Here is a 27,930-nt window from a genome sequence, read left to right as displayed (position 1 = left end):
GGAATGGAAAGTCTTGTCATCAGGTGGAAATGCAAAACTGGGAGAATAGAGTAGAATCCGTACTTGGAAGCAGAGGGAGAGGAGTTGTAATTGATACTTTGTTAAGATTTTTGCTTTTAGCATTAACAGAATGTTCCAGTTTATCTCAAGTTGTTTGGAGTTCAAACTATGTGTACCAACAATACTTAGAGCTGATTGCAGGCTTGTGCATATGTACAGAAATTGGATTTGGTGGCCTAAGAGGGACGTACCACCTTAAACTCAGTAGAGGAGCATTACATTGATTTTTGTAACATTATTTCTATGAAAATGCTTAATACAGTATCCACATTCAAATTACCTAAGAACACAAGTAGTGTATAAGAAATGTAGAATTAGAAATGATGATGTGTATGAAGGGTAAAATTCAGTCCAGGAGTCATGTTGATGTGAATAAATTTAATGAATTTGTATAACTTTCATGATATAATTTCATCTGATCAGACAGTTTTATTAGACAATCTACATGACATCAGTGTTTGTCATAATGAACACACACATTCTTGTAGGCTGCACTGATGCTCACTGAAACGCTTAAAGAACGAGAAGCCCAGATTGAATTGAAACGGAAAAGGGAACATTTTCTTAAAAGTCAAGAAAAACAATTTGTGGAGGAAATGCAACGTCAAAGGTACACAAGTGAGGATACAGAGTATCAAAATATGCTAAAACAGAAAGAACGGAGAAAAGCTCTTTCTGATTTCCATCAGCAACAGTGAGTAAAGAATTGATTTTGGTTATAGTTTTGAAATTCATTTGTTTGATTTGTAAATGATGTTAAAATGATATGATTGAAAGTGCTATTTTTCAAAGATTTTATACTAAAGCCTGTTATACTCCATAATCTGAACGTAAAAGATCCCATGACAATATTGCAGGGAAGAACTGCAGGGAAGTTATATTTGGAGTACATACCAATATTTACATTTAAATCAACATGACTGAAAATAAAGTCTAATATTATCATATAATTATTTATTGATGCTTCCTGTAGAACAGTTCTTCACACACTTCAACTGTGACTCCAAATCAGATAGGATGCAAAGTGCCTTGGGACATTCTTAGAATATAAAAAATTCAATATAAATTTATTTCTTTTATCTGTTTCTTTTAATATAAATGGAAATAGTTACCAAAAACTACATAACAGCTTCATAACTCTGAATATGCTTGAGGAAAAATTGCATTAAAAATATGCTGTTAAAACTGGGACTTGAAAACTCCTGGATCTTCTAATGCAGGAATTTGTATCATCATCACCATAGTACTGGACGGCATGGTAGTATAGTGGTTAGAACAATGCTGTACAGTACAGGTGACCCAGGTTTAATTCCCGCTGCTGTTTGTAAGGAGTTTGTATGTTCTCCCTGTGATTGCGTGAGTTTCTTCCAGGTGCTCCAGTTTTCTCCCACAGTCCAAAGGTGTAATGGTTGGTGGGTCAATTAGTCATTGTAAATTGTGTCATGATTAGGCTATGATAAATTGGGGGATTGCTGGTTAGCGTGACTTGAAGGGCTGGAAAGGCCTATTCTGCGTTGCATCTCAATACATAAGTGAATCAGAGTTGGACCCAAATATGTTGTCCATAAGGGATATTGTTGGGCTGCTGCCTAGGCTTTCTTTAGATGTGGCCATCAACTTAAGATACAGAATATTGGGAGAAAAAAAATAATAATTTGCTGTACTTGTAATTTCTGGTTTTCCAGCCCTGAAGAAGAAGGTGATTTTGGTGAGACTAGGTATATCTGTTAGATGAAGTGTAGCAATGGGAAGCATTTGGAAATTCAAATTATTATCATGGTCTGAAACCTTCAAGGACAATGTAATTATATTAACATTTTTGGAAGGAATTTACGTGTGTTTGTCTTGGTTACTTACTTATTATGACTGAGAAGGAGGACATTCAATCTATTTGATCCTTGCTGGTTCTAGCAGAGCAAATCCCATTTGTTTCATTCAGTCTCTCTTTATTTTCAGTAGCCCTGCAACTTAGTTTTTTGTTAAAATTCTTAGGGATCACTTATAATAGCCAATAAATCTTCCATCACATCTTTGGGATGTTTGAGGAAACCAGACTACGCGGGAGAAACCTTGTAGTCACAAGAGGACATGCGAACTCTACACAGACAGCAGATGAAATCAGGATCTGAATTGGTCCCTGAAGCTGTGAAGCAGTCATGATAACTGCTGTGCCACTGTAAAACATCTTGGAAGGGACAAAAGTTCGGTGTCTTTAGAAAAGTTCTGGCAGTTACACTCCTGCCTCAAAAACCTCTTGGTCCAGTGCACAAAGTGGCAATGGTGGATGTTCTCCTGACAGTCAAAATATTACAATTAAGATGCCTAATTTCCTCTGAGCCCACAAATAGCAAACATTTTAATATTATCTGCCACTTCTCTCACCAAGACTAACTTTGACCTGTGTCAAAGTTAACAGTATGCATGCATATTTGATACCAACTGCAACTTTTGAAACCAAATGCAATTTTTTATGAAGGCGTATGGTGAAAGTTACTCATTTGTTCACTAACTTTTCATTATAATAATGGCATTTAAAGATTTATTTGATGGCAGGATAAAGGAACATGAACAACTAAGAAAACAAGAGAAGCAACAAGATATAATGGAAGGAAGAGAAATCAAGAAGTTGGCACAGTTGTACAAGTGGGAACTTAGTAAAATTGAAGAACTGAAAAAGCAAGAAAAATATAACAATAAGATCAGTCATATGGTAGGCTTCAAGAACTTTTTCATCTTAATGAGTTGAGTAACATGTGGTTCCAGAAATTCTTGTGGTTTGTTGTCATAGAGGACCTTGAATTTGATTTCTGATATGATTTTTTTTGGCTTTCCTGTAATGCTCCTAAAGCGTTGCTTGGAAAAGTTGATTATTTTATGGATTAACAGTACAAATATCTAAGCTATCTTTTACTTTTAAATTTTGCTTTATTTGGAATTGGGATTACAGTATTTATTATCGTTATATGAAGTACAGTGAAAAGCTTGTCTTACCCACTGTTCAGACAGATCAAATCATTATACAGTGTACTGAGGTAAAATAAAAGTGAAGTAATAAAAGACTGCAGAATATAGTGCAAAGGGTGCCATGCAAGTAAACAATAAGGTGCAAGATCATAACAAGGTAGATTATGAAGACGACTGTTCATCTTATCATACCAGAGAACCATTTAATCGTCTTATAACAACAGGATAGAGGCCGTCCTTGAGCCTGTTGGTATGAGTTTGCAGAATTTTCTATTTTTGCCCGATGGGAGAGGGGAGAAGAGAGCAGGTGGGGTCTTGGATTATGCTGGCTTTTGGCTATATAAAATCAGAAATCCATCCTTATTTCACAAGTGCTTGCCTATCACACCAAGTCAAATAAAAAGAAAAATACCATAGTTTCACTCAGGTGAGAACGCAAATGACAATGAAGAGGTGGAATAGTTTAGTCAATCCAACTGGGATACTTTGATCTCTCTACAATGAGTTTCATTGTTAAAAAATGAGCACCAGGTTCAGAATATGCCTATGTGGGTTGGTGGTGTTGCGGATAGTTTAGAACAGGGGTGTCAAACTCATTTTAGGTCACGGGCCGGATTGGGCAAAATGCAACTTCATGCAGGCTGGATCAGTTGTGCACGCGCGCATGCTCCCACAGCTTTCATTGCCTTTGTTTTTTCAACCTGCTCTCATGTGTCTCAGTCTCTGCTATAACTACAAAGTGTTTCACTTTACGAATTTCGTTTCTTATGAAGAAGATTGCCTAGCAAGCATTATTTTTATGATTGGTATTAACTTACAGTTGTAGGCTACAAGAAAGTTGTGATAAGAGAGAGAAAAAACGATGCTATTTTGGCTAAGATTGTTTTGGGAGCTGCACCCTTTCCATTAATAAACCATTTGAAATCGAACATTAGCAGACACAAATGTAGATCTAACAAAACAAATTGTAAATGTAGGCTATACAACTGCACCTAATTTTATTTGCCTGCTTTCAGCAATCAAACTCAGACGATGAACACAGTTAGCCTCTAATTTTTACTGAAGTGATCACATTTACAATAATAGAATAGTCAGAAAATGAATGAATCACAATATTATGACACTCAATATTTCATAATGCATTTTGCTTACATGTCGCAGTGCATCGAACAGTGTCACTCATTTTTCACTCACTGCTTCCAGACACCTGACATCTCTTGGATTTAACCAGCCTGTCAACATCAGAGTTTTGCAACAACACCTGCCTTTTTCCCCACCATGGATGGTGTGCCATCTGTTGCCATGGTGACAGCATGACTCCAGTCAACCTCCAGTCTGTCCAAGGTCTCGACGAAAACATCGTTGGCTGTTGTGTTTGTCATGGACACCATCTCCACAAGCTCCCCGGTGACGGTCAAAGATGCATCAACACCACGAATAAATATTCCCAATTGAGCTACATCAGTCACGTCGGTGCTCTCATCAATTGTCTTTTAGTTGACTCTTCAAATCTTCCGCAAGGTCCCCGATTTTCTCTGCCACAGTATTTCTTGACAAGCCGATATTACCAAAAGCCCGTCTCTTCTCAGGGCACACCAGCTCAGCTGCCATCAGCATGCATGCTTTGATGAATTCCCCTTCTGAGTATGGCTTTGATGCAGCAGCTATTTTGTTGGCAATAATATAGCTGGCCTTGACAACTCCATCATGAGTCTCTCGACTTCTAGTGAACACTGATTGTTGTTTTTTCAGAGCTGCTTCAAGCTCGTTTACCTTTTGCGTTCTGAGTTGTCCTGCGTACTTGTCATATTTTTCTCCATGTGACGTCTCATAGTGTCGTTTGATATTGTACTCTTTTGCCACAGCCACTTGTTGCGAGCATATCAGACACACAGGTTTGCCGTTGACCTCACAGAAGAAAAAACGATCTTTCCAATTATTGTTGAATATCCGACCTTCGATGTCAACTTTTCTTTTCTTGGAAAGCATTTTGAACCACAGCAGCAAACAGTCTCAGCCTTGCTACAGGTGCTACTTACCTGAGTACTCTGTGTGTTTATACTGTGTCTGACAACGTAAGTGGGGCCCTAGTGGTCTTCAGTACAGGGTGGTAGGTGCTTACGAACAGCGGGTGGTTAATTGTTTTCTAAGTACACACAACAAGCTGCTGGCGCAGCAGGCAGCACAGACAGCGGTGGGAGAGAGGGTGGCTGCCGTACAGATACATAATAAATGGTTGTAAATATACTTTTTTTTCCCCCCAAGTCATCCCGCGGGCCGGATGTGGCCCGCAGGCCGGTAGTTTGACACTCCTGGTTTAGAAGTTTGTTGTTGGTTACAATGGGACATTGACAGGATGCAGAGCTGGGCTGAGAGATGGCAAATGAAGTTCAATCTGGAAATGTATGAAGGATTACACTTTGGAAAGTTGAACTTGAAGGCAGAGTACAAGATTAATTGCAGGATTCTTAGCAATGTGGAGGAACTGAAGATCTTGGGGTCCAAGTCAGTAGATAACTCAAAATTGCCATGCAGGTTGATAGGGTGGTTAAGAAGGCATATGGTGTGTTGACCTTCATTAAGTCAGGGGACTGAGTTCAAGAGTCATGAGGTAATGTTGCAGCTTTATGAAGCTCTGGTTAGACCACACTTGCAGTATTGAGTTCAGTTCTGGTAGTCTCATTATAAGAAGGATATGTGGAAATTTTAGGTGCAGAAGAGATTTACCAAGATGTTGCCTGGAACGTGTCTTATGGGGAAAAGTTGAACAAGCTAGGGCTTTTCTCTTTGGAGTGAAGAAGGAAGAGAGGCAAGTTGATAGGGGTGAAGAGGATGAAAAGAGGCATAGATTGAACAGACAACTAGTGCAATTTTCACAGAGTGGCAATGGCTAATACGAGAGGACATACTTTTAAGGAGATTGGAGGAAAGTACAGCGGGGTGTCTGAGATAGTTTTTTTTTCACATAGAGAGTGGTAAGTGCAAGGAATATGCACTTAGATGGTGGTGGGAGAGGCAAATGCATTAGGGACAATTTAGATACTCTTAAATCCACACAAGATAAATGGAGGGCTATGTGCGAGGGAAGGGTTAGATTGATCTTGGACTATTTAGACAGGCAATTCTGTGGATGTGAAAAGGAAACATGGATGGTAGTTAGCCTCCCAGGTGCCAGGGTCCGTGATGTTTCTGAACGCGTCCACAATATCCTGGAAAGGGAAGGTGAGCAGCTAGAAGTTGTGGTACATATTGGTACCAACAACATGGGTAGAAAAATGGAGGAGGTCCTGAAAAAAGAATACAGGCAATTAGGAAAGAAGCTGACAAGCAGGACCTCAGGGGTAGCAATCTCAGTATTGCTGCCCTGTGCCAGATGACAGTGAGGATAGGAATAGAACGAGGTGGCAGATAAATACGCGGCTAAAGAATTGGAGCAGGGGGCAGATTTTTGGATAATTGGGACCTCTTCTGGGGCAAGTGGGACATGTACAAAAGGAATAGGTTGAATCCGAGGGGGACCAATATTCTTGCAGGCAGGTTTACTAGAGCTGTTGGGAATAGTTCAATATGGCAGGGGTATGAGAATCAGTATGATAGAGCTGAGGATGAGCCAGCAGGTTTACAAGTGGATGATGGATGTAACATGAATGTAAGGAAGGACAAGCCAATGATTGGATACAAATGCAGACAGAGCAAAGAGTTAAATTGTACCACAGAGGCAAAATAAAAGGTGAAGAATGCAGGACTGAGGGTGTTGGATTTAAATGCATGTAGCATTTGGAATAAGGTGGATGAACTCGCACAGTTAGAGATTGGTCGGCATGACACTGCAGGCATCACTGAGTTGTGGCTGAAAGAAGGTCATAGATAGGATCTTAACATCAAAGGATATTGTTTGTATCAAAAGGACAGGCAGGAAGGCATAGGCAGTGGTGTGGCTCTGTTGGTGAGCGATGGAATTATATCTTTAGAAAGAGGTGACATAGGATCTTGTGGGTGGAGTTAAGAAATTGCAAGGGTTAATAAAAACATTTTGGGAATCATGTATATGTCTCCAAATAGAAGCCAAGATGTGGGGTTGAGATTGCAAAGGGAACTGGAAAAGGCATGTAATAAGGGTAATGACGCAATTGTAATGGGGGACTTCAACTTGCAAGAGGATTGGGAAAAGCAGGTTGATGTCGGATTGTAAGAGAGGGAATTTGTTGAATGCTTATGAGATGGCTTTTCAGAGCAGCTTGTGCTTGAGCCTGCTTGGGGAAAGGCTATCTTAGGTTGGGTGTTGTGTAATAACCCAGATGTTATTAGGGAGCTTAATGTAAAGAAACACATAGGAATCAGTGATCATAATATGATTGAGTTCATACTGCAATTTGAGAGGGAGAAGCATAAGTCACATGTATCAGTGTCGCAATGGAATAAAGGGAATTACAGAGGCATGAGAAAGGAGTTTGCCCAGGTGGATTGGAGCAGGATACTGGCAGGGATGACAGCAGGACAGAGATGGCTGAAGTTTCTGGGAATAGTTCACAAGGAGCAGGATAGATATGTCCCACAGAAGATGTTGTTCTCAAATGGCAGGGGTAGGCAACCATGGCTGACAAGGGAAGTTAAAGATTTCATAGAAGCCAAGGAAAGGGCATATAATGTAGCAAAAGTGAGTGGGAAGTTGGATGATTGGGAAGTTTTTAACATCTAACAAAAGGCAATTAAAAAAGCTATAAGAAGGGAAAAGATAAAATATATGGGCAAACTAGCCAATAATATAAAGCAGGATACCAAAATTTTTCTCAGTTTTATAAAGAATGAAAGGGAGGTGAGAGTTGATATTGGACTACTGGAAAATGATGCTGATGAGGCAGTAATGGGGACAAAGAAATGGCAGGTGAACCTAACAAGTACTTTGCATCTGTCTTCACTGCAGAAGACATTAGCAGCGTGCTACAGATCTGTGAGTGGCAGGAAACAGGAGTGAGTGCCATTGCTATTACAAAGAAAAAAGTGCTAGGCAAACTCAAAGGTCTTAAGGTGGAAAAGTCACCTGGACCAGGTGGACTACATCCCAGAGTCTGAGAGAGATTGCTGAAGAAAAAACAGATGCATTGGTCATAATCTTTCAAGAATCACTTGATTTTGGCATGGTCCTGGAGGAATGGAAGATTGCAAGTGTCACTCCATTCTTTAAGAAGAGAGGAAAGCAAAAGAAAGGAAATTATAGCTCAGTCAGCTTAACCCCAGTGGTAGGGAAAGCATTGGACTCTATTGTTAAGGATGAAGTTTCAGTATACTTGGAGATAGAATTGCCTAATTCTGCTCTTATGTCTTATGATGTAATAATGAGACGCTATATTTTAATTCAACAGGAGAGGGAAATGAGGAGATCAAGGGAAACACAGCTCTTCTATAATAAATTGTAATTTAGGGAATACAAAGAGGTTCCACTTTCAATATTTGCCTTTTTATCCACTCCATTCTGCACAGTAGTCTTCATCTTTTGACATGCTGCTAAATATTCTTTGACTGTCAATTTACTATGTTCATCCAAGATAAATATGCTATACTTTGGAATGCCCAGGGAACAGCAAAATCTCCTGTTGCCCTAACTGCAGCAGGAGAATGGTACATCAGGCTTAAAAGATATTGACCTTTACAATGAAAGACATTTAAAATCTTCAAATTGCTCACTTCAGTTAAATAAATTACATGCTTAATTACATAAACAAATTAAATTAATTTCCTTTGGTGGCTTGGCTGCTTACTGATTACAATTTGCACCAAGTTCAGTTTATCCATAACTTCCACATGAAGAAGTACAGTCAATGTTTCGGGCCGAGACCCTTCATTTGCGTTTTTAAATTATTTCCTCGTGTTTGTGTTTTTAAATGATTTCTTTATGTTTACGTTTTTAAATGATTTCCTCGTGTTTGCGTTTTTAAAACAGTCCTGACGAAGGGTCCCGGCCTGAAACATGGACTGTACTTCTTCCTATAGATGCTGCCCGGCCTGCTGCGTTCCACAGGCATTTTGTGTGTGACAGTTGAATTTCCAGCATCTGCAGATTTCCTTGTGTTTGCATTTTTTAAGTTACCCATAACTTCTGTGGTTCTGGTTAAGTAACATTAATTTTACAGTTCTCACCCTTAGCCATACCTCTTCATAATTCCATTATCTCTAGCTAACTTACAATCCTCCAAGACCTTTGCATTGCCTAATTTCTGGCCTTTTGGTCATTCCCATATTTAAATGCGCTTCTATCAGAGGCTATGCCTTCAGTTACCAAGGCTATGAATTTTCTCTCCGTCCAGACCCCTTTGTCCTTCTATCACTTTCCCCTCTGAAGGCACTGTCTAAAATCTACCACTTTGCCATGGTTAGGGCCATTTGATCTAATATTGTATGACAATGCTTTTCTGAAACAACTTGGGGTGTTTAACTACATTAAAATCATAAGATAAATTAATTCTCATTTTTTTTCAATTTTCAGGCACATGTTGAGAACAATAATATAATTAAAGCACTAGAAAAGCAAAAAGAAGAATTACAAGATGAAGATATCAGGTTATATGTTTTAGCAAAACAAAAAATGATGAAGCTTAGGAAAGAAAGACAAGCAGAAATTGACAAGTAAGAAAGAACCCAGCACATTTTTGCCAAATAAACATTTATTTGGAATATCTCAGAAAATAGTTTATTATAATTTTTATATTTTTTACTGGGAGCTGTGAAAAATGTCAAAAGTATGTTGGTTTTTCTTTGGGGAAACTGCACCACCACTAGTATTACATTATGATGGAAAGAAGACATTCCTGTATTAGCATTGAATCCCATTGTGTAGAATGCTGTGTTGTGCACTTTTAAGAATAAGATAAAAATATTGAACAACATGGACTCCCGGTGAGCCACGAGGCAAGATGGCAGCACAGCACTGAACGCTGACATATAACCCTCCTTTTTCAGGTTCTCTAGGGCTCATAGATGGTCTTAATACAGGGTTGAGTTGGTAAAAGATCTAACTAAAGACATGACCTCAAAACAAGATCCAAATTCAACCAAGAAACAAGATACCAGCAGACGACACCAAGCTAGTGATTCATCCGAGGAAATAGCTATGCTAATTAGGCAAACAATGGCAACAGAGATGGAATCGCTGCAAGAAACAGTAGCCCATATGCTAAAGGAGTCGTTGGAAAAGGTTCTCGACCCCACACAGAAGCATATGGCAGAGAACGGCAACATTCTCCGGTCGTTATAGGGGCAAATGGACATTCATGTTAAAAAATTTAGCACGGTCTTCAACAAAATAGACAACATTCAGGTTAGCTTATGCAAGAATGAGAAAGTTACTAACTCCTGTCTCGCGGAGGTGACTAAGATATGGAAGAAGTTAAATGACTTGGAGGACAGATCCAGGAGAAACAATGTGCGGCTGGTCAACTTACCGATAGGCACTGAGGGCGACGATCCAAGAGGTTACCTCCAGGAGATACTGCCTAATTGGATTCCAGCGCTCAAGAATTCCCACAGCACTCCATTGGAGATCAATAGAGCATATAGGATCTTTTCCAACAACACCTCAAGACCACGGACCATGGTTTTTGGGCTTCTATGGTACACCGACCAGCAGGCTATCCTGGAGGGCACAAGAAAAGCCAAACCTACTCTCCCTGATGGCACCCAGCTGCAGTTCTTCGCTGACTACAGCCCCGGCACGATGCAGGAACGGCAGGGATACAAGGAGATCTGTGCTAATCTTCGACAGAAGGGGATCGACTCATTCCTCATATACCCGGCGATCTTGAGAGTGAATATCAAGGGCATGAAGATGTTGTTTAACTCGGCAGAGGAAGCGAAAGAAGCTCTGAAATCATCAGTGCTGGGAGATATGAAAGAAGACCCTGGGCAAAGTCCACACGCCCCTCGGGAGGAGATGGAACTGCATTAAGAGCTCGGACCAGCCTGTATGCGCAATCTAACAGGCACGGGCAAGTTAACGTCCTAGGTGTGAAGTTTTCTGGTTATTCTTTTATTGGAAAGTCATTTGATGCACTTTTGTATTTAGTTAATTAAGGGGCCAATTTGTTTCTGAGTATTGCAGGTCAGAGTTTTAAGGTAATGGCTCAGTTAACCTGTTAGTACAAGGATAACATGGTAAGGTGATATAAGTCTGCCTAGAGTATACTTTTTATCTTTTACCTTATAAGGTGATATTCAATACACCCAAATATCATACTTCATCAAGAATGAAGCTGAAAAACAGCAGTTTGTTCTGAATGACTTTAGTTGTACATGTTCATTTCGGGTTATGTCTTCAGTTGACTTGTTTACGTTCCTGGGTGCCAGATAAGACGTCACTGGCGCCATCGCTAAGCGACAGTCTATTAAAGCAACAGTCTCTTGCAAGAGAGCTGTTGGGGTCTTGATTATGTGTTATATTATATTTGAGATGGGAATGGTTTTAATTATATAGGTTAACAGGTTTGACCAGGTTTTTTTTTTCTTGTCTCTTTGATATGATTGTCTACGAGAACTGCTTTGCCTTTCTAATTTGTTGGTGCTAGAGGGAGGCGGTTAATGTTCAGTGTCTGACATTGCTAAGTGACACTCACAGATGTTACAAAGTAAAGGGTTGAATGTGGGGGTGTGGTGGGAAGGAGGTAACTCAGGGCTCCACCACCAACTTACAACAACAGATCCAGGGGAAGATGAGCAACACAGATAGATTAGAAAATCTTACTATTGTATCATTTAATGATAAAGGATTAAACTCTCCCTACAAGCATTCAAAGGTTTTAGATTTCTTACGCAGAAAGAAAATAGATGTCGCGCTGTTACAAGAAACACATCTTAAACCTAATGACATTCTCAGGATTCAAAACTGCTTTTATAAACCCATTGTGGCATCAGCTGATGGTACTCATACGAAAGGAGTTAATTTTTCATACGAAAGGAGATATTGATGAGATGCTGTATTGATGTATCAATTGAAGGGACTGGCGCCGACAATGAAGGACGTCTAGCTTTTTGCTGTACACCCACTCAGGGTAAAAAAGTTACTTTCATTAGCCTATATGCCCCGACTGCATTTGAGGTTGAATTTTTTCCATCAATTACCTCACAATTACTGAAGTTAAGTGACTACCTACTATATGTTGGTTCAGACATGAATGCTTTGGTAAACATTAACCTCGATAAATCTTCCTCAACTATATCAAGTTCTCAAGAATCTGCTTCCAAAGCACTTAACCTTTTTCTAATGGATTTAAATTTAACTGATGTGTGGAGGGTGCATAATCCATCTGCTAAAGACTATACCTTCTTCTCCACAAGACATAAAACCTTCTCTTGAATAGATTACATTCTTATATCCTCCGGTCTGCTGCCTTTAGTACACTCAATAGAACTTTTGCCCAGACATCTATCTGATCACAACCCAGACATATCTACTTTTAATTATGGCAAAATTAAAAATAAGGCTACTAGGTGGAGGTTTAACTCCACCCTTCTAAAAAATAATGAATTTGACAAATGACAAAATGACAAAACTGACGGAATTTATAAATTTAAATAAAAATAGTGTCTCAGATGTGACAGTGATTTGGGCCTCCATCAAGGGTTCCTTATGAAATAATGCCATATGGTTCAGTTCCCATCTACATAAAAGCCAGCTTCAAAAGATTTCCACCCTAAAGGAACAATGTAAGGTTTTGGAGAATGATCTCAAAAGGAGATACACCAAAACAAAAGAAAACGAGCTCAAAACAGAACAAGCAGAATTAAATGATTTATTAAGAAGCAGGGCAGAATATATGATCCATATAACCAAACATAAGTATTACACAGAAGGCAGCAGACCGAGCCATCTTTTGGCACTAACACTCAAACAGCAGGAAGCTAAAAGGTCTATACCAGTGATGAGATGTGCTAAACGTGGAGTAGTATCTTCAACAGAGGAAATAAAGGAGACATTCAAGAATTACTTTAAAGAACTGTATGCAAGTGGCTCAGTTCCTTCTGAGAATGACTTCACAGATTTTTTTTAGTGGATTAGACCTCCCTGCGTTGTCATTAGAGGACACTAAAACTCTAGACTCCCCTATTACACTGGATGAGCTACTTAAAGCTGTCAAAGCTACAAATAAGGGCCTTACGCCGGGTATAGATGGCATACCTGTGGAACTTTACCTAGCACTTTGGGATATTCTTGGACCAGTATGTTTAGAAACATTAAATTATGCTATTGGAAATGGCGCTTTCCATAGAGATCTAAACACAGCCCTGACCACCATTATACCTAAGCCCAGTAAGGACACCTTGGAGTGTGCCAATTACCATACAATCTCCTTGATAAGTACCAACCTCAAGATATTTTCCAAAGTCTTAGCCAGTAGACTTGAGACAGTAGTTGGGAAAATAATTAGCCCAGATCAAACGGGCCTTATCAGGGGACGTCCCGCATCTGATAATATTCGCCAACTCTTACACATACTGAGTGCAACACATAAAATCCTGCCTGCCTGTGGCCTGCTATTTCTAGATGCTGAAAAAGCGTTCAATTGCCTTGAATGGCCATATCTTTGGAGAGTTCTAAAAGAATTTAAGTTTGGCGATAAATTTATCAATATGATTCAAACACTGTATGCTAATCCTTCAGTCCGGTTATGTGTGGGAGGAGAATTAGAGTTATTTGACGTAGGACAGGGCACATGACAAGGGGACCCTTTGTCTCCTTTAATTTTTACTATATCCATTGAACCGCTTGCACATTTACTGTAGTTAAAAACTCTCCTCAGATCTCCCCTATTACAATAGGTGCAACATCACATTCGATATCACTTTACGCGGACGACAAACTAGTTTATAGGGCAAATGTTTAACAAACTCTTCCGTTTTAAAAACACTGGAGCAATTTGGATTTCTTTCAGGATACAAGGTTAATTTGTCAAAATCAGCACTGATGCTGATTAATACAGATAAAAGTAAGGTGTCTCTCCCTCCCCAGATTAAGGTTACAAATGAGGTCCTCTACTTGGGTATTAAAGTTAATACTTCCCTATCGTCTGTGGCTAAAACAAATTACTCCTTAATTTTGAAAAAAAATAGAAGAAGATATTAATAGATGGAGACAACTGCCAACATCAGTCCCAGCCTGTATATTGGTCATTAAAATGAACATCTTACCCCGCATTAATTTTATCAGCTTAATGATCCCACTTGCACCTCCAGCAGGATATTGGCAAAAACTGGACTCCTTGCTACGATGCTATGTTTGGAACGGTAAACGACCCAATATAAAATGGTCAGCTCTACAATTCAAAAAGTTGGATGGGGGATTGGCATGTCCAAATTTTAAATTGTATCACTGGGCACTTGTATTAAAAAGTCTTTACTTTATACTTGGATGGAGGAGGGTAAAGTTTCATCATGGAAAAATATAGAAAAAGAACTAATAGCACCAATAAGGTTGAAGGACTTTCTCCTTACAGGTATGTCTACCAAAAAATCTGATTTGTATTATGGTCCCATTTTAACCCATATGATACAAGTGTTTAGAGCAGCTGTAAAGTTCCTAAAATTTAAAAGTGTATGGTGCAAATCATCTCCATTGTGGAACAATAATCATCTTCTATCTGGGGGGAGACCATTCACAAACAGAACTTGGGAGGATAAAGGTATTGCTACTCTTCAAGATATTAATGGGGCAAGTACTATCCTTAGTTTTCAAGAACTGGTATCTTGATATAATATTGATCAACACTCTCTTCTTCTACTTCAGAGTAAGATCAGCTTGTAAAGCCTATGGGGTTTCGTGGGGGTCAGATTTAAAGGACCATCCCATTTTAAGTTGGATACAGAGCGCTCCAGGACAGATAGTGTCATATATCTATGATAAATTAAACTCCCAGAAATATATGCCCACATCAGGAATGAAAAGGACATACTGTATCTGAATTAGGACAAGACTTAGACTGGGATGTGATTTGGGATAATGCTGCCAGTGCTTCAAAAAACCCAAATCATCGGTATTTACACTTGCAATTTAGTCATAGAGCATATTTAACACCGAGAATTAGACATCAAATGGGGCTGGTTCCTGACACATATTGCTCATTTTGCCCATTTTGCCCCCACAGAACCGTTGGCTCTTTTATACATGTTGTATGGGAATGTCTAGGGTTTTTTGGTTTGTGGGGGAAGGTTATCAGTACTCTTACAGAACTAACGGTGGTACAATTACCAATTGACCCCGCTGTACATCTTCTAAATGATGACTCCTACCTTTCTCTTACGGAAAAAACACGCAAAGTCTGGCTGGTAGGCCTCACTGCAGCTAAGAAGATTGTAGTCCAGCATTGGAAACCACCCCATGATATTTCAAGTACTCACTGGCTTTGGAGCTTTTTGGACATTTCTTACCCGGAACTTTCATCAGCAAGAGTAAATGATGCGCGACAAATACAATCTTAATGTGGAAAAATTTGTTATCTAACTTAAGAGATCTTTTGTTAAAATAGGAATGCTTTGTCTGTGTATGTACTACTATTCAGTTGGTTGGTGGAGGGGAGAGGGATGGGGAGAGAGGGGTGGAGAAGGGGGTGGGGATGAGGAAGAGGATGAGGGGTGGGGGAATGGTGATGAAGGTTGGGGGGTGGCTGGGTTAAACAGTCAAAATGTAATTGGCAACTGGTTGTATTGAATGTAATTTGTTGGTGTTGCAATAAAAAATTAGTGATAAAAAATTGAACAACATATATGCTAAAATATAACCTGATTCAAATTCAGTTACAAGAGTTTCATTGAATTGCCATGATATTCCCAAATAGGCACAAGGAGATTAAAAACCTTCAACATCACCAAGAAGGAATCCAGGCAGGTCTCTGGATAATCAGATAATCAGCTTTCTACAGTAGGAATCAACTATTGTTCTGCATTATTCATTTCCAATATAGAGAGTAGATGAAACCCAAGACCCATCACCATCTGGTTTTATGATGTAGTGTCTCCCTATGTAGTAAAATGGGCCACCTACCCCTTGAGTTTAAGATATTTACTTTAACTCCTCTCATATGCCATGTTCATGATTTCAAAATGAATTGTCTGCTGCATTTGAAACTTTTGTTTTATTAAGGGTAGTTTATTTGTATTAATTTATTTCTTATGCTTTTTTATTTAACAAGAAACTGTAGAACAATTGTAGTGTTATGTCCTTTTTCGATTTTCTGGCACTTCTAGGGAGAAGGAAGATCAGAGAAACCAGATGTTGAAAATAATAAGTGAACAAATGAGAGAGGAAGCACGAGATGAAACAGACCGCATTAAGAAAGCAGCAGCAGAAAAGGAGGCTGCAAGAGAGATGGAAATAAAGAAAAAAGAAGAAAAATTAGTGGCAGATATGAAGGCAATTGAAGAACACAGAATTATGACGGTAAAATACTTGCATGTTTTGCTGTTTCTTGTGCATCTTATTTTCCCTATTTATAATGTGGCAGATAATTTCAACTTGGACATTCAAAATAGGCAGTAGCATGTTTATCTATTGTATGCCATATCTGATCCAAGTAGAAATAAAATTAGGGGTAGCGCATACAATAGGTAAAAATGCTACTGCCCATTTTGGACGTCCAAGTTGAAATTATCTGCATTTGGTTCATGGTTAAAGCCATGTTATAAATAGGGAAAATAAAATTTTATTACGTTGGCCTCCCCATCATCAAGAACATCTTCAAAAGGCAGTACCTCAAGAAGATGCATCCATCATTAAGGAACCTCTCCATTTAGAACGTGCTCTCTTCTCATTACTACCATCAGGGTGGAGGTACAGGAACCTGAAGATTTCTGAACGATCCATGAACCCCCTTTTCTCTCTTTTTGCAATATTAATTTCATTTGATATATTTCTTATTCTAACTTATAGTCATTTTTGTGTATTGCACAGTACTGCTGCCACAAAGCTACAGATTTCATGACATTTGTCAGTGATAATAAACCATGTTCTGATTTTGATCCTAATACTATGGGAGTGCAATTTAACTTTAATAGGACTTAATAATGGATAGACAGTGAACTAATCCATTATAAGTCCTACCAAAGTTAAATTGTGTAACCTCCTGCAATCTCTTTTGTTCCTGTGCATTGGAGCCTCCTTACCAGGTAGTGATATAACCAGTAAGAATGCTCTCCATGACTAGACTTTGGTGACATACCAAACTCCCAAAACTCATGATTGTTTGAGACACCTTTATTAGAGAGAATGAGATGAAAGTATGGATATAGGCATCAAGGAATATAAGGGATCATTGAATAGAGGAAAGGTGCAGTAAACATTAAGGCCATTCATTTGATACACAGAATAGAGAAAATAAATTCTATATCTCTATACCTATGACTCGACTATAACTCTTCCCACAGTCACTTGTAAAAATGTTATTCCCTTTTTTCATTTCTGTTGTTTCCACTGCATCTGTTCTCAAGATGAACCTTCCAATTCTACAACATCTGAGATGTCCTTCTTTTTCAAAGAACAGGGTTTCCCTTCCACGATGATCAATGCTGCCTTCACCCCATCCTCTTGCAGCTATAATAGGGATAGGCTTCCCCTTATCCTCACCAACCACCCCGAGCCTTTGTATCAGCACATCATTCGCTATCTACAACGGGATCCTATCACTCATCTATCTCCCCAACCCCCACCAGCACTCTCTGTTTTCCATAGGTATCGCTGTCTTGACCATAAGACTGTAAGATATAGGAGCAGCATTAAGCCATTTGGCCTATCGAGTCTGCTCAGCCCCAATCTCCTGCCTTCCCCCTGTATTCCTTCATGCTCTGATTAAGAATCTATCAACCTCTGCCGTAAATATACATAAAAACCTGGCCTCCAGATCTGCCTATGGCAAAGAATTCCACAGATCCACCACTCTTTGCCTAAAGAAATTCTTCCTCACCTCTATTCTAAAAAGATGCCTCTCTATTGTGAGGCTGTGTCCTCTGGTCTTAGACTCTCCCACCATTGGAAACAACCATCCACATCGATTCTGTCAAGGTCCATATAACCATATAACAGTTACAGCGTGGAAACAGGCCATCTCGGCCCTTCTAGTCCGTGCTGAATGCTTACTCACACCTAGTCCTACTGACCTGCACTCAGGCCATAACCCTCCATTCCTTTCCTGTCCATATACCTATCCAATTTTTCTTTAAATGACAATATCGAATCTGCCTCTACCACTTCTACTGGAAGCTCTTTCCACACAGCCACCACTCTCTGAGAAAAGAAGTTCCCCCTCATATTACCCCTAAACTTTTGCCCCCCAACTCTCAACTCATGTCCTCTTGTTTGAATCTCCCCTACTCTCAATGGAAAAAGCCTATCCACGTCAACTCTATCTATCCCCCTCATAATTTTAAATACCTCTATCAAGTCCCCCCTCAACCTTCTACGCTCCAAAGAATAAAGATCTAACTTGTTCAACCTTTCTCTGTAACTCAAGTACTGGAACCCAGGTAACATTCTAGTAAATCTCTGTACTCTCTCTATTTTGTTGACATCTTTCCTACAATTCGCTGACCAGAACTGTACACAATACTCCAAATTTGGCCTTACCAATGCCTTGTACAATTTTAACATTACATCCTAACTCCTATACTCAATGCTCTGACTTATAAAGGCCAGCATACCAAAAGCTTTCTTCACCACCCTATCCACATGAGATTCCACTTTCAGGGAACTATGCACCATTATTCCTAGATCCCTCTGTTCTACTGCATTCTTCAATGCCCAACCATTTACCATGTATGTCCTATTTTGATTAGTCCTACCAAAATGTAGCACCTCACACTTATCAGCATTAAACTCCACCTGCCATCTTTCAGCCCACTCTTCTAACTGGCCTATATCTCTCTGCAAGCTTTGAAAACCTGCTTCATTATCCACAACGCCACCTATCTTAGTGTCATCTGCATACTTACTAATCCAATTTACCACCCCATCATCCAGATCATTAATGTATATGACAAACAACTTTGGACTCAGTACAGATCCCTGAGGCACACCACTAGTCACTGGCCTCCAACCCGACAAACAGTTATCCACCACTACTCTCTGGCATCTCCCGTCCAGCCACTGTTGAATCCATTTTACGACTTCAATATTAATACCTAATGATTGAACCTTCCTAACTAACCTTCCATGTGGAACCTTGTCAAAGGTCTTACTGAAGTCCATATAGACAACATCCACTGCTTTACCCTCGTCAACTTTCCTAGTAACCTCTTCAAAAAATTCAATAAGATTTGTCAAACATGACCCTCCACGCACAAATCCATGTTGATTGTTCCTAATCAGACCCTGTCTATCCAGATAATTATATATACCATCTCTAAGAATACTTTCCATTAATTTACCCACCACTGATGTCAAACTTACAGGCTGATAATTGCTAGGTTTACTCTTAGAACCCTTTTTAAACAATGGAACAACATGAGCAATACGCCAATCCTCCGGCACCATCCCCGTTTCTAATGACATTTGAAATATTTCTGTCAGAGCCCCTGCTATGTCTACACTAACTTAGCTCAAGGTCCTAGGGAATATCCTGTCAGGACCCAGAGACTTATCCATTTTATATTCCTTAAAAGCACCAGTACTTCCTCTTCTTTAATCATCATAGTTTCCATAACTTCCCTACTTGTTTCCCTTACCTTACACAATTCAATATGGTTTTTCACCATACAATAGGTTTCAATTACGTCACCTCTCATTCCTTGGAGTTCTAGTGAATACAGGCCCAGAGCCATCAAATACTCTTCATATGACAAGCCATTCAATCCTGGAATCATTTTCTTGAATCTCCTTTTAACCTTCTCTCATTTCAGCACATCTTTTCATACACAAGGAGACATCAAGGCTTGGAGCATAGTGTTTTATTTTGAGGTAATATGGCTTAATGTTTAATTCTGAGGTGATGATAATGTTGAAGCAGAGCTGTAGTCAATGAAGAGCATCCTGATGTATGCATTGTCATTGCCCAGTTGTTCCAGAGCTGAGTGAAGTGCCAATGAAATAGCATCTGTTGGCAAATTGAAGTGTTTTCAAGTCACTGCTCAGGAAGTGGAGAGCACAGAGGTGATATTTCACTTTAACTAATACAATGCTTAATGATTTTTTAATGAACGCACTTTGAAGCAAAGTAACTTAACCAGATGATGTCTGTTTAGCTGAAAGAACATGAGGAGAAGGAAAAAGAAGAAAAATTACAAGCAATTGAAACCTTTCATGCCAAATTGGAAGCAGATTATATGCATAACGAAAAGGAAAGAAAGAAAAAGCTTAAGAACTTGGAAGAAGGAAGAAACATACAATCTTTCCTCATTGAACAAATGGTGAGTTTTATGAAATTATATATTTTATTCACGTAGGGAAGCATCTGGTTTTACTTTCCTTTGCTCCAATCTTTTTTGTCATTGAATGACTATTTTGTGTCAGTCTTCATGGTGGAGGACACGTCTAATATGCCAAAGAAGGATGTTATGGACGAAATGGGAGGTGAGGACCTCAATAAAATCACTGTCACTAAAGAGATAGTGATGAGCAAACTAGAAGGCCTGAAGGTAGATTAGTCCCCTGGTCCTGATGGGATGCATCACAGGGTGCTGAAGAAATTGGCAGAGGTTATAGTAGACACATTGGTAATCATTTATCAAAACTCTCTAGACTCTAGGCAGGTCCCGGAAGATTGGAGAACAGGAAATGTCACGCCACTTTTTTAAAAAGGATGTAGGCAAAAGACAGGTAACTATAGGCCAGCTAGCTTAACGTCTGTAGTCGGGAAAATGCTTGAAGCTGTCATTAAGGAAGAAATAATGAAACATTTAGAAAAGAGTGGTTCCATTAGACAGACACAGCATGGATTCAGAAAGGGCAGGTCCTGTTTGACAAAACTTACTGGGGTTCTTTGAGGACATAATGAGTGCAGTGGATAAAGGGGTACAGGTCGATGTCAAATACTTGGATTTCCAGAAGGTTTCGATAAGGTGCGGCACAAGAGACTTATAAATAAGATACAGATGCATGGAGTCGGAGGAAGTGTATTGGCATGGATAGTGGATTGGTTAACCGATAGAAGGCAGTGAGTTGGTATAAATGGGTGTTTCCCCGGTTGGCAGTCAGTGGTGAGTTGGGTGCCGCAGGGGTTGGTGCTGGGCCCGCAGCTGTTTACCATTTACATTGATGATTTGGAAGAGGGGACTGAGTGTAGCATTGCAAAATTTGTTGATGACACTAAACTGAGTGGAAAAGCAAATTGTACAGAGGATGTGGAGAGTCTGCAGAGGGATATAGATAGGTTAACTGAGTGGGCCCAGGTCTAGCAGATGGAATACAACGTTGGTAAATGCGAGATTATGCACTTTGGTAGGAATAATAGAAGAGCAGATTATTATTTAAATGGTGAAAGATTGCAGCATGCTGTTGTGCAGAGGGACTTAGGAGTGCTTGTTCATGAATCGCAAAACATTGGCTTGCAGGTACAACAGGTTATTAAGAAGGCAAACGGAATGTTGGCTTTCATTGCTTGAGGAATTGAATTCAAGAACAGGGAGGTCATGCTGCAACTATACAGGGTACTGGTGAGGCTGCACTTGGAGTACTGGGTGCAGCTCTGGTCTCCATACTTGAGGAAGGATATACTGGCTTTGGAGGCAGTGCAGAGGAGGTTCACCGGGTTGATTCCAGCAATGAAGGGGTTAACCTACGAGGAGAGATTGAGTTGCCCGGGACTATACTCTCTGGAGTTCAGAAGAATGAGAGGGGATCTTATAGAAACATACAAAATTTTGAAAGGGATAGATAAGATAGAAGTAGGAAAGTAGTTTCCATTGGTAGACGAGACTAGAACCAGGGGACATTGCCTCAATATTCAGGGGAGAAGATTTAGAATGGAGATGAGGAGAAACTGTTTTTCCCAGAGAGTGGTGAATCTGTGGAATTCTCTGCCCAGGGAAGCAGTTGAGGCTTCCTCTCTAAATATATTTAAGAAACAGTTAGATAGCTTTTCATATAGTAAGGGAATTAAGGGTTATGGGGAAACGACAGGTAGATGGAGCTGAGTTTATGGACAGATCAGCCATGATCTTATTGAATGGTGGAGCAGGCTCGACGGGCTGGATGGCCTACTCCTGCTCCTATTTCTTATGTTCTTATCATGTGATTCTGGATAGTGAAAACAGATCCCAATCGGATTTTTCTTTTTCCTCATTTTATGCTGACTACTGGATGTATCAGCTCCTGTTTTTACACATTGATCTTGCATAAATGTGTTCTAAATATAGTTTTGTGTGCATTTTCTGTAATAGTCCCATACATTGGGAAGTTGTACATATACTTCACCTGATTGAGATGTCATTTCTCGTTATATTTTGTACACATAACAACATAATGAACATGCACAGTGGGTATTATTAATATACTGAGAGTAATTAGATGAGGAAATCAGGACCTTTGTCGTTAACTAAGAATCCAAAGAACTCCGGATGCTGAAAATCTAAAAACAAAACCTAGAAAATTCTGGAAATGTTGCAGCTTAGATGGAATTTGTGAAAAGAGAAAGATAGTTACAGGTTCATGTCAAAACCCTTTCCATCAGAATTGTGAGTTAACAATAAAGACTATTCACTCACAATGACACATCAGTGTGAAAGTATCACACAATTTCATGTACCCCTTCTTGGATGTCATTTTATGGATTTTATCCTGACTTCTCAAAATCATTTCAATTTTACTCGATGGCACTGGGCAGAGATCAAAGCATCTGTGTTCTGTTGAAGTCTGATCCATGGCCCTAGTGCTGCTCCTCAAATTGACCTGGGAGCACCTGTTTTGGAGTGCAGTCAATCCCTTTTTAAGTCTTGGGGGAAGGGGCAGGTCTCTGGAGATCCATGTATTTTTATCTGCCTCATAGAGAGAGAGATAACTTTAAGATGTCCCAATTGCTAATTGTAAACTTGGACGGCAACAACTGTTTGTGAACATCCAGTTTGGGCTTTAATGATTCTTAATGATACTAAACACAATCATAATCTCCTAAAGCGAGGATGACCCAATTTTGCGATTTGTATTACAACAATGTTTGAGTTTACATTAGGACAAATGAAAACACCCATTTAGTGAACCTAAAATGAGAGTCATTCAATGTGAAGGCAGTAGCCTTTTCACTTGTGTAAAGACTAACAAGACTAGCAGCAAAACATCAAGTACTCAAGGCATATTTTCTAGTTGAGAAGCACATCATGCAAAATCCCCTTTCTCTTTATGTTGTAAACATCAGCATGCTTCTTGCCAGCATAGTTAAAAAGAGTTCTATTTATATTTATAATAGTTACAAAAAATTGTCAACAATCTTAATTCAGTGTCAGTTGCGGCAATATTTATTAATCTACAGTTAAATATCATCCTTACTTCACCATATGCCTGATACATAGCATAACTGAACAATGGCCTACTTCATTCCAAATCTATTGGTTTGGAGGGCTACCTTAATTCAGGTGAATATGAAGCGACAACAGAGAAAAGGAAAAAGAAATGCAGCATAATAGGGCTTTTGTTTTTAAAGGAATAGGTAACTTGATTTACCTGATTGTTTTGTCAATTAGTAATTGCCTGTAATATAGTATTCCTTGGTATTAATGATAAACACCATATTTCTTACTATTGAAAATAAATGATAACTAATCTAAGTGTTATACAAAATTTAAAATCATAAGTATTAACTTAGATACAACATACACAAAATGCTAGAGGAACTCAGCAAGCCAAGCAGCATCTATGGAAATGTGACCACTTTGTGTAATATTCTGATCCATTTGCCAAAAGCAGGATTTCCCAGCAGCTAACCATTTTTATTCCTATCCCCTTTACTGTTTTGAAATGTCATTGGATGTCCTCCTCTTCTGCCACAATGAGACCACTTTCAGGGTGGAGGAGCAACACCTCATATTCTGCTTAGGTAGCCGTCAACCTGATGCCACGAGCATTGATTTACCTTCTGGTAGCTTTTTTCTTCTTTTCACCTCCCCCTTCCTTTTTCTTCTGTTCCCATTCTGGCCTCTTAACTCTTCTCCTCACCTGCCTACCACCAATGTTCCCTCTAAGGTGTGCACACCCACACATCTTTTGCTACGAACGGACAAAGGAATTTAAACTGTGCACAACAGGTTGTCACCCTCTACCTCACATTTCCTCTTCCAGTTTCTATGTGGATGATGATGACAACGTGGAGTTGGCGATGATTTGTCTGTAGATTTGAGAACTGGCTTATTTATAGTGTTTATTGAAGAAATTATTCAGTGTGCACGTTGTTGTCACTGAGTAAAAATTGCACAGCATGAGATTTTTACGCACATTAGTCATTACAAGTTAGAGGAGACATTGCCTACCACCTCCCCCGTTGCTCCTCCTTCTCCCATGGTCCATTCTCCTCTCTTATCACATTCTTTCTTTTCCAGCCTTTATCTTTCTCATACACCTAACTTCACCTCTTCCTTTCTAGCTTGTTCTCCTTCCCCTACCCCACCTTTTTATTCTATCATCTTCCCCTTTCTTTTCCAGTCCCAATGAAGGGACTTGGCCAGAAATGTCGACTGTTTATTAATTCCTATAGATGCTACCTGACCTGTTGCATTCCTCCAGCATTTTGTGTGTCTGTTGCTCTGGATTTCCAGCATCTGCACAATCTCTTGTGTTTGTCAATTTATGATGCAGTTTACTTACATAAGTAGCAAAATGTAAAGTTAACATAATTGTAAACAAAATGCAAGATTAACAACTAATCAAACATGCAATAGTCTTTAATTAAAAATGTTGAACACTTTAATGTGTTGAAACTTAACATTTTTGCCATTATTGGCTCAAATGAGTTGATTATGAATTAACATTTAAAGAAATTGGCCCATTTGTTCTGCACTCACAACATGCTCACAATGAATTTGGCCCATCAAAGAGATGGACTTAGATAAGGAATTGTACAAGGATTGAAATAATTCAGGGAAAATATCCTTTCCAGTGTTGTTAAAATAAGCAGGCAGTTGTGAGAATGTTTTATGAATGATCAGATTAACATTGTTGTTTGAAGATTGTTTAGTCTTCAGTTTTCCCTTGCCTCTGTTAAAGAATAAATGCCCTAATTATAATCCATGTATTGTCTCAAAGTTTTGTTTTTCTTTGTCCATTTCCAGGCTGAAAAGAAAGCAAAGACACTAAGTGAGCGTGCAGATGAACTGGAACATGAACGAAAAACCTTGGCTCTGCTTGAAGTGGAAAAGAAGAAATTTGAAAAGTATGCACAGGAAGTTATTAATACAGCTTCAAAAAAAGGGCAAAGTGTCTATCCACTTCTTAAGGCTGCCCACCAGGGCATTGGTGGTGGGCATGGTCCTGTGTTCAAAGAAAAGGGTGGAATTAGACCAAGTTACCAAGTCCAGGATGCCTCAGGGATTCAGCTTCCAAATTATATAAGCAATACAACAGAAATGATTAAAAAGTTATATGACAACTGTGATATTGAGAAATCCAAAAAATCATTAGGGTTTATATGGTGAATGCTTCGGAAATTATAACTGACAAATTGATTGTATCACTTTTACAAGCATCTTACATTAAGTTACCAACATTAATCTCCATAATCATCTACCCAATAACCATGTACTTAAATATTTGATTGCACGTATTATGAAATTAACAATATTTGAATAGTCATGTTGTGAATTTGAGATTCAAATAAATATCAATGAAACAAGTATAGAACTTTTCTACTGTCAACTAAATGATTATATTTCTACCAAAAATAAAAACCTTTGAGGTTAATTTTATTTGACATTAACCTTAACAATAGCCAAGTATAAATTGACTGCTTATGATTGTGCTAACATTGAATAGTAATAATGCTATCAGAACAAATTTTGATATTTCCGTTATCTGTTCCGATCTTCATAGCCAGTTAGTATTTAAATGTAAGTGCTGTGCTTTGAGATCAATGCAGATTGCACCACTCTGAACTTTGACCCATACACCAAGTACAAATATAGTGTAATTATGACTAAAGTTTAGGCAATATTTTCTACATTCAGTATACAGTATACTGAGCATTTTATTGAAAGTCCATTGACTTTTACTATTAATCTGGGCCACTTCAAGATTTTATCCTCAATCTACTGTACTTGCTTGAAGATATGCAAAATAGAACTGTATCCTAGAAACAAAAATCTTGAAAAGCAAAGTGATGGGCTATACTTTCCTGTGTATGAGTAACGATGGCAGTGTTTCCACCAGCAGAGTGCGAATGAGAATTTTTCCACATTCAGACAATTCCATAGCACATAGATTTTTGTTTAAGTTTTGAAGGCATTGGTATTTAGTTCTTTGGATGTACCTTGTTATGATTTTAATGGATTTCATGTGTGTCCCGCTAAACATTCACATTTAAATTCCTGCAATGATGAGAAATTCAGTTGTCTATTAAACTCAAGTTAGTATCAGAGGATGTCAGATGAAGTGTCAGGGCTATTTCTCACCCTGTCAATGAGATTTCTGTCCTCTGATTCTTGTGCTATATACTACTTAAGTAAGAGGTGGCAACACTGAGCCATTTCACTGAAATAAGTTCATTGTTGCTATAGGTATAAATAGAGAATATAAATGGCATTTAACTTTTTGCAACAGCAGCACAGTACAAGATCAGGACAAACACAAGTTAACTTCACTTGTACATCATTTAAATATGTGCAAAAATAAACAAACCAAACTGTAGATGACATTTCAAAAGGATTGAAGAACAAAGTTTGAATAATTTTAGATATAACCTTTCACTCTTTCCATTAGAACAGTAGATCAGAGGATGATTCTCAAATTGCATTAAACTGATACCACATCTTGCTTAATTATTTTTGACAACTAAATTATGACCAATGTTTTAGTTGTTCAGCGCTGAGGCACGTGACGCCTGTCCAGGAGCCCAATAGCTTCAGGGTAACAACTGGTCCTGAACTTGATGGTATGGAACCCTCGAGTCCTGCACCTGCTGCCAATGGTAGTAGCAAGAAGAGAGGAAAGCTAGTCAAACAAGGGCAGACTCTGCTTAACACCTGTTGATTTACCGCTCCAATGCTTGATGATTTTAATCTTGCTTGAGGCTTTAATAGGCACAGAGTAATGGAGCTGACTGTAGGTTTCTTTTGCTATTCGGCCTCGAAGCAGCATTTACCCCTCAGTGATGGATGCCCCAGCCATACCTGCACTCGTGAGTTTAGCTGGCCGAATCCCTCAGGAGATTGTGAAAGTGCCAGATCATTCAGTCAGTTCAAAAGAACATCCATGAAAGGGAAATTTCAGGCTGCAGGCTGCAGTTCAGAAGTATACCTACTAGAGTATCTAGTAGTTTTGTGAGCTAGCTGCACGTCATCGCCATTGGTCGCCGGCACCGTCTTGCTGGTCTTTTGAAATCACTGTATTTATTAGTATCACTGTACTCAATATCAAGAGATATAGAAGTCTAGCAATTGTACAGCTAAGGAATGGAAAGGGTTTAAGATAGATTCTGTAGGCTCTCCAGAGTTAAGTGTTAAGATGGGAATACAAACCCTCGTAAGTTCTATCACAGTCATCCACTTAATCATTACCATAAATGGCTTTAGATGTCTCACTCTCACACTTATGATATCTCTTGGGACTTCTGTTACAGTTGTTCAGCTGTTGCAGAACAGAATTTTCAGGACAGTTCAAAGGAATGAGATGAAAGGCAGCACAGTTGCTTGCAAGGACGGACTGAGGTTCGGTTTTTGAAAAGGGGACAAAGGACACAAGAGCACAGCCCTTGAGGATAGGGACCATTTATAGCAACAGCTAGAATGGAGGCGGAA

General features: G+C 39.1%; 1 protein-coding gene across 2 annotated transcripts in view; it reads left to right on the top strand.

Moving 5' to 3' along the window:
* cfap210 (cilia and flagella associated protein 210) overlaps positions 1-25,759 on the top strand; it is a 46,798-nt gene extending 21,039 nt beyond the window's left edge. For both annotated transcript variants that reach the window (XM_072261890.1, XM_072261892.1), the window contains 6 exons: positions 549-754; positions 2,614-2,770; positions 9,509-9,648; positions 16,255-16,447; positions 20,239-20,403; positions 25,252-25,759. In XM_072261890.1, coding sequence (XP_072117991.1) covers positions 549-754; positions 2,614-2,770; positions 9,509-9,648; positions 16,255-16,447; positions 20,239-20,403; positions 25,252-25,614 — 1,224 coding nt within the window. In that variant the 3' untranslated portion in view covers positions 25,615-25,759. The remainder of the gene's footprint in view (positions 1-548; positions 755-2,613; positions 2,771-9,508; positions 9,649-16,254; positions 16,448-20,238; positions 20,404-25,251) is intronic.
* The last annotated feature ends 2,171 nt before the right edge of the window (positions 25,760-27,930 follow it).

The sequence above is a fragment of the Mobula birostris genome, chromosome 6, assembly GCF_030028105.1.
Source record: "Mobula birostris isolate sMobBir1 chromosome 6, sMobBir1.hap1, whole genome shotgun sequence".
NCBI classification, from domain to species: Eukaryota; Metazoa; Chordata; class Chondrichthyes; order Myliobatiformes; family Myliobatidae; genus Mobula; species Mobula birostris.
Note: the sequence above shows the minus strand (reverse complement) of the source record. Positions and strands in the feature narration are given on the sequence as shown.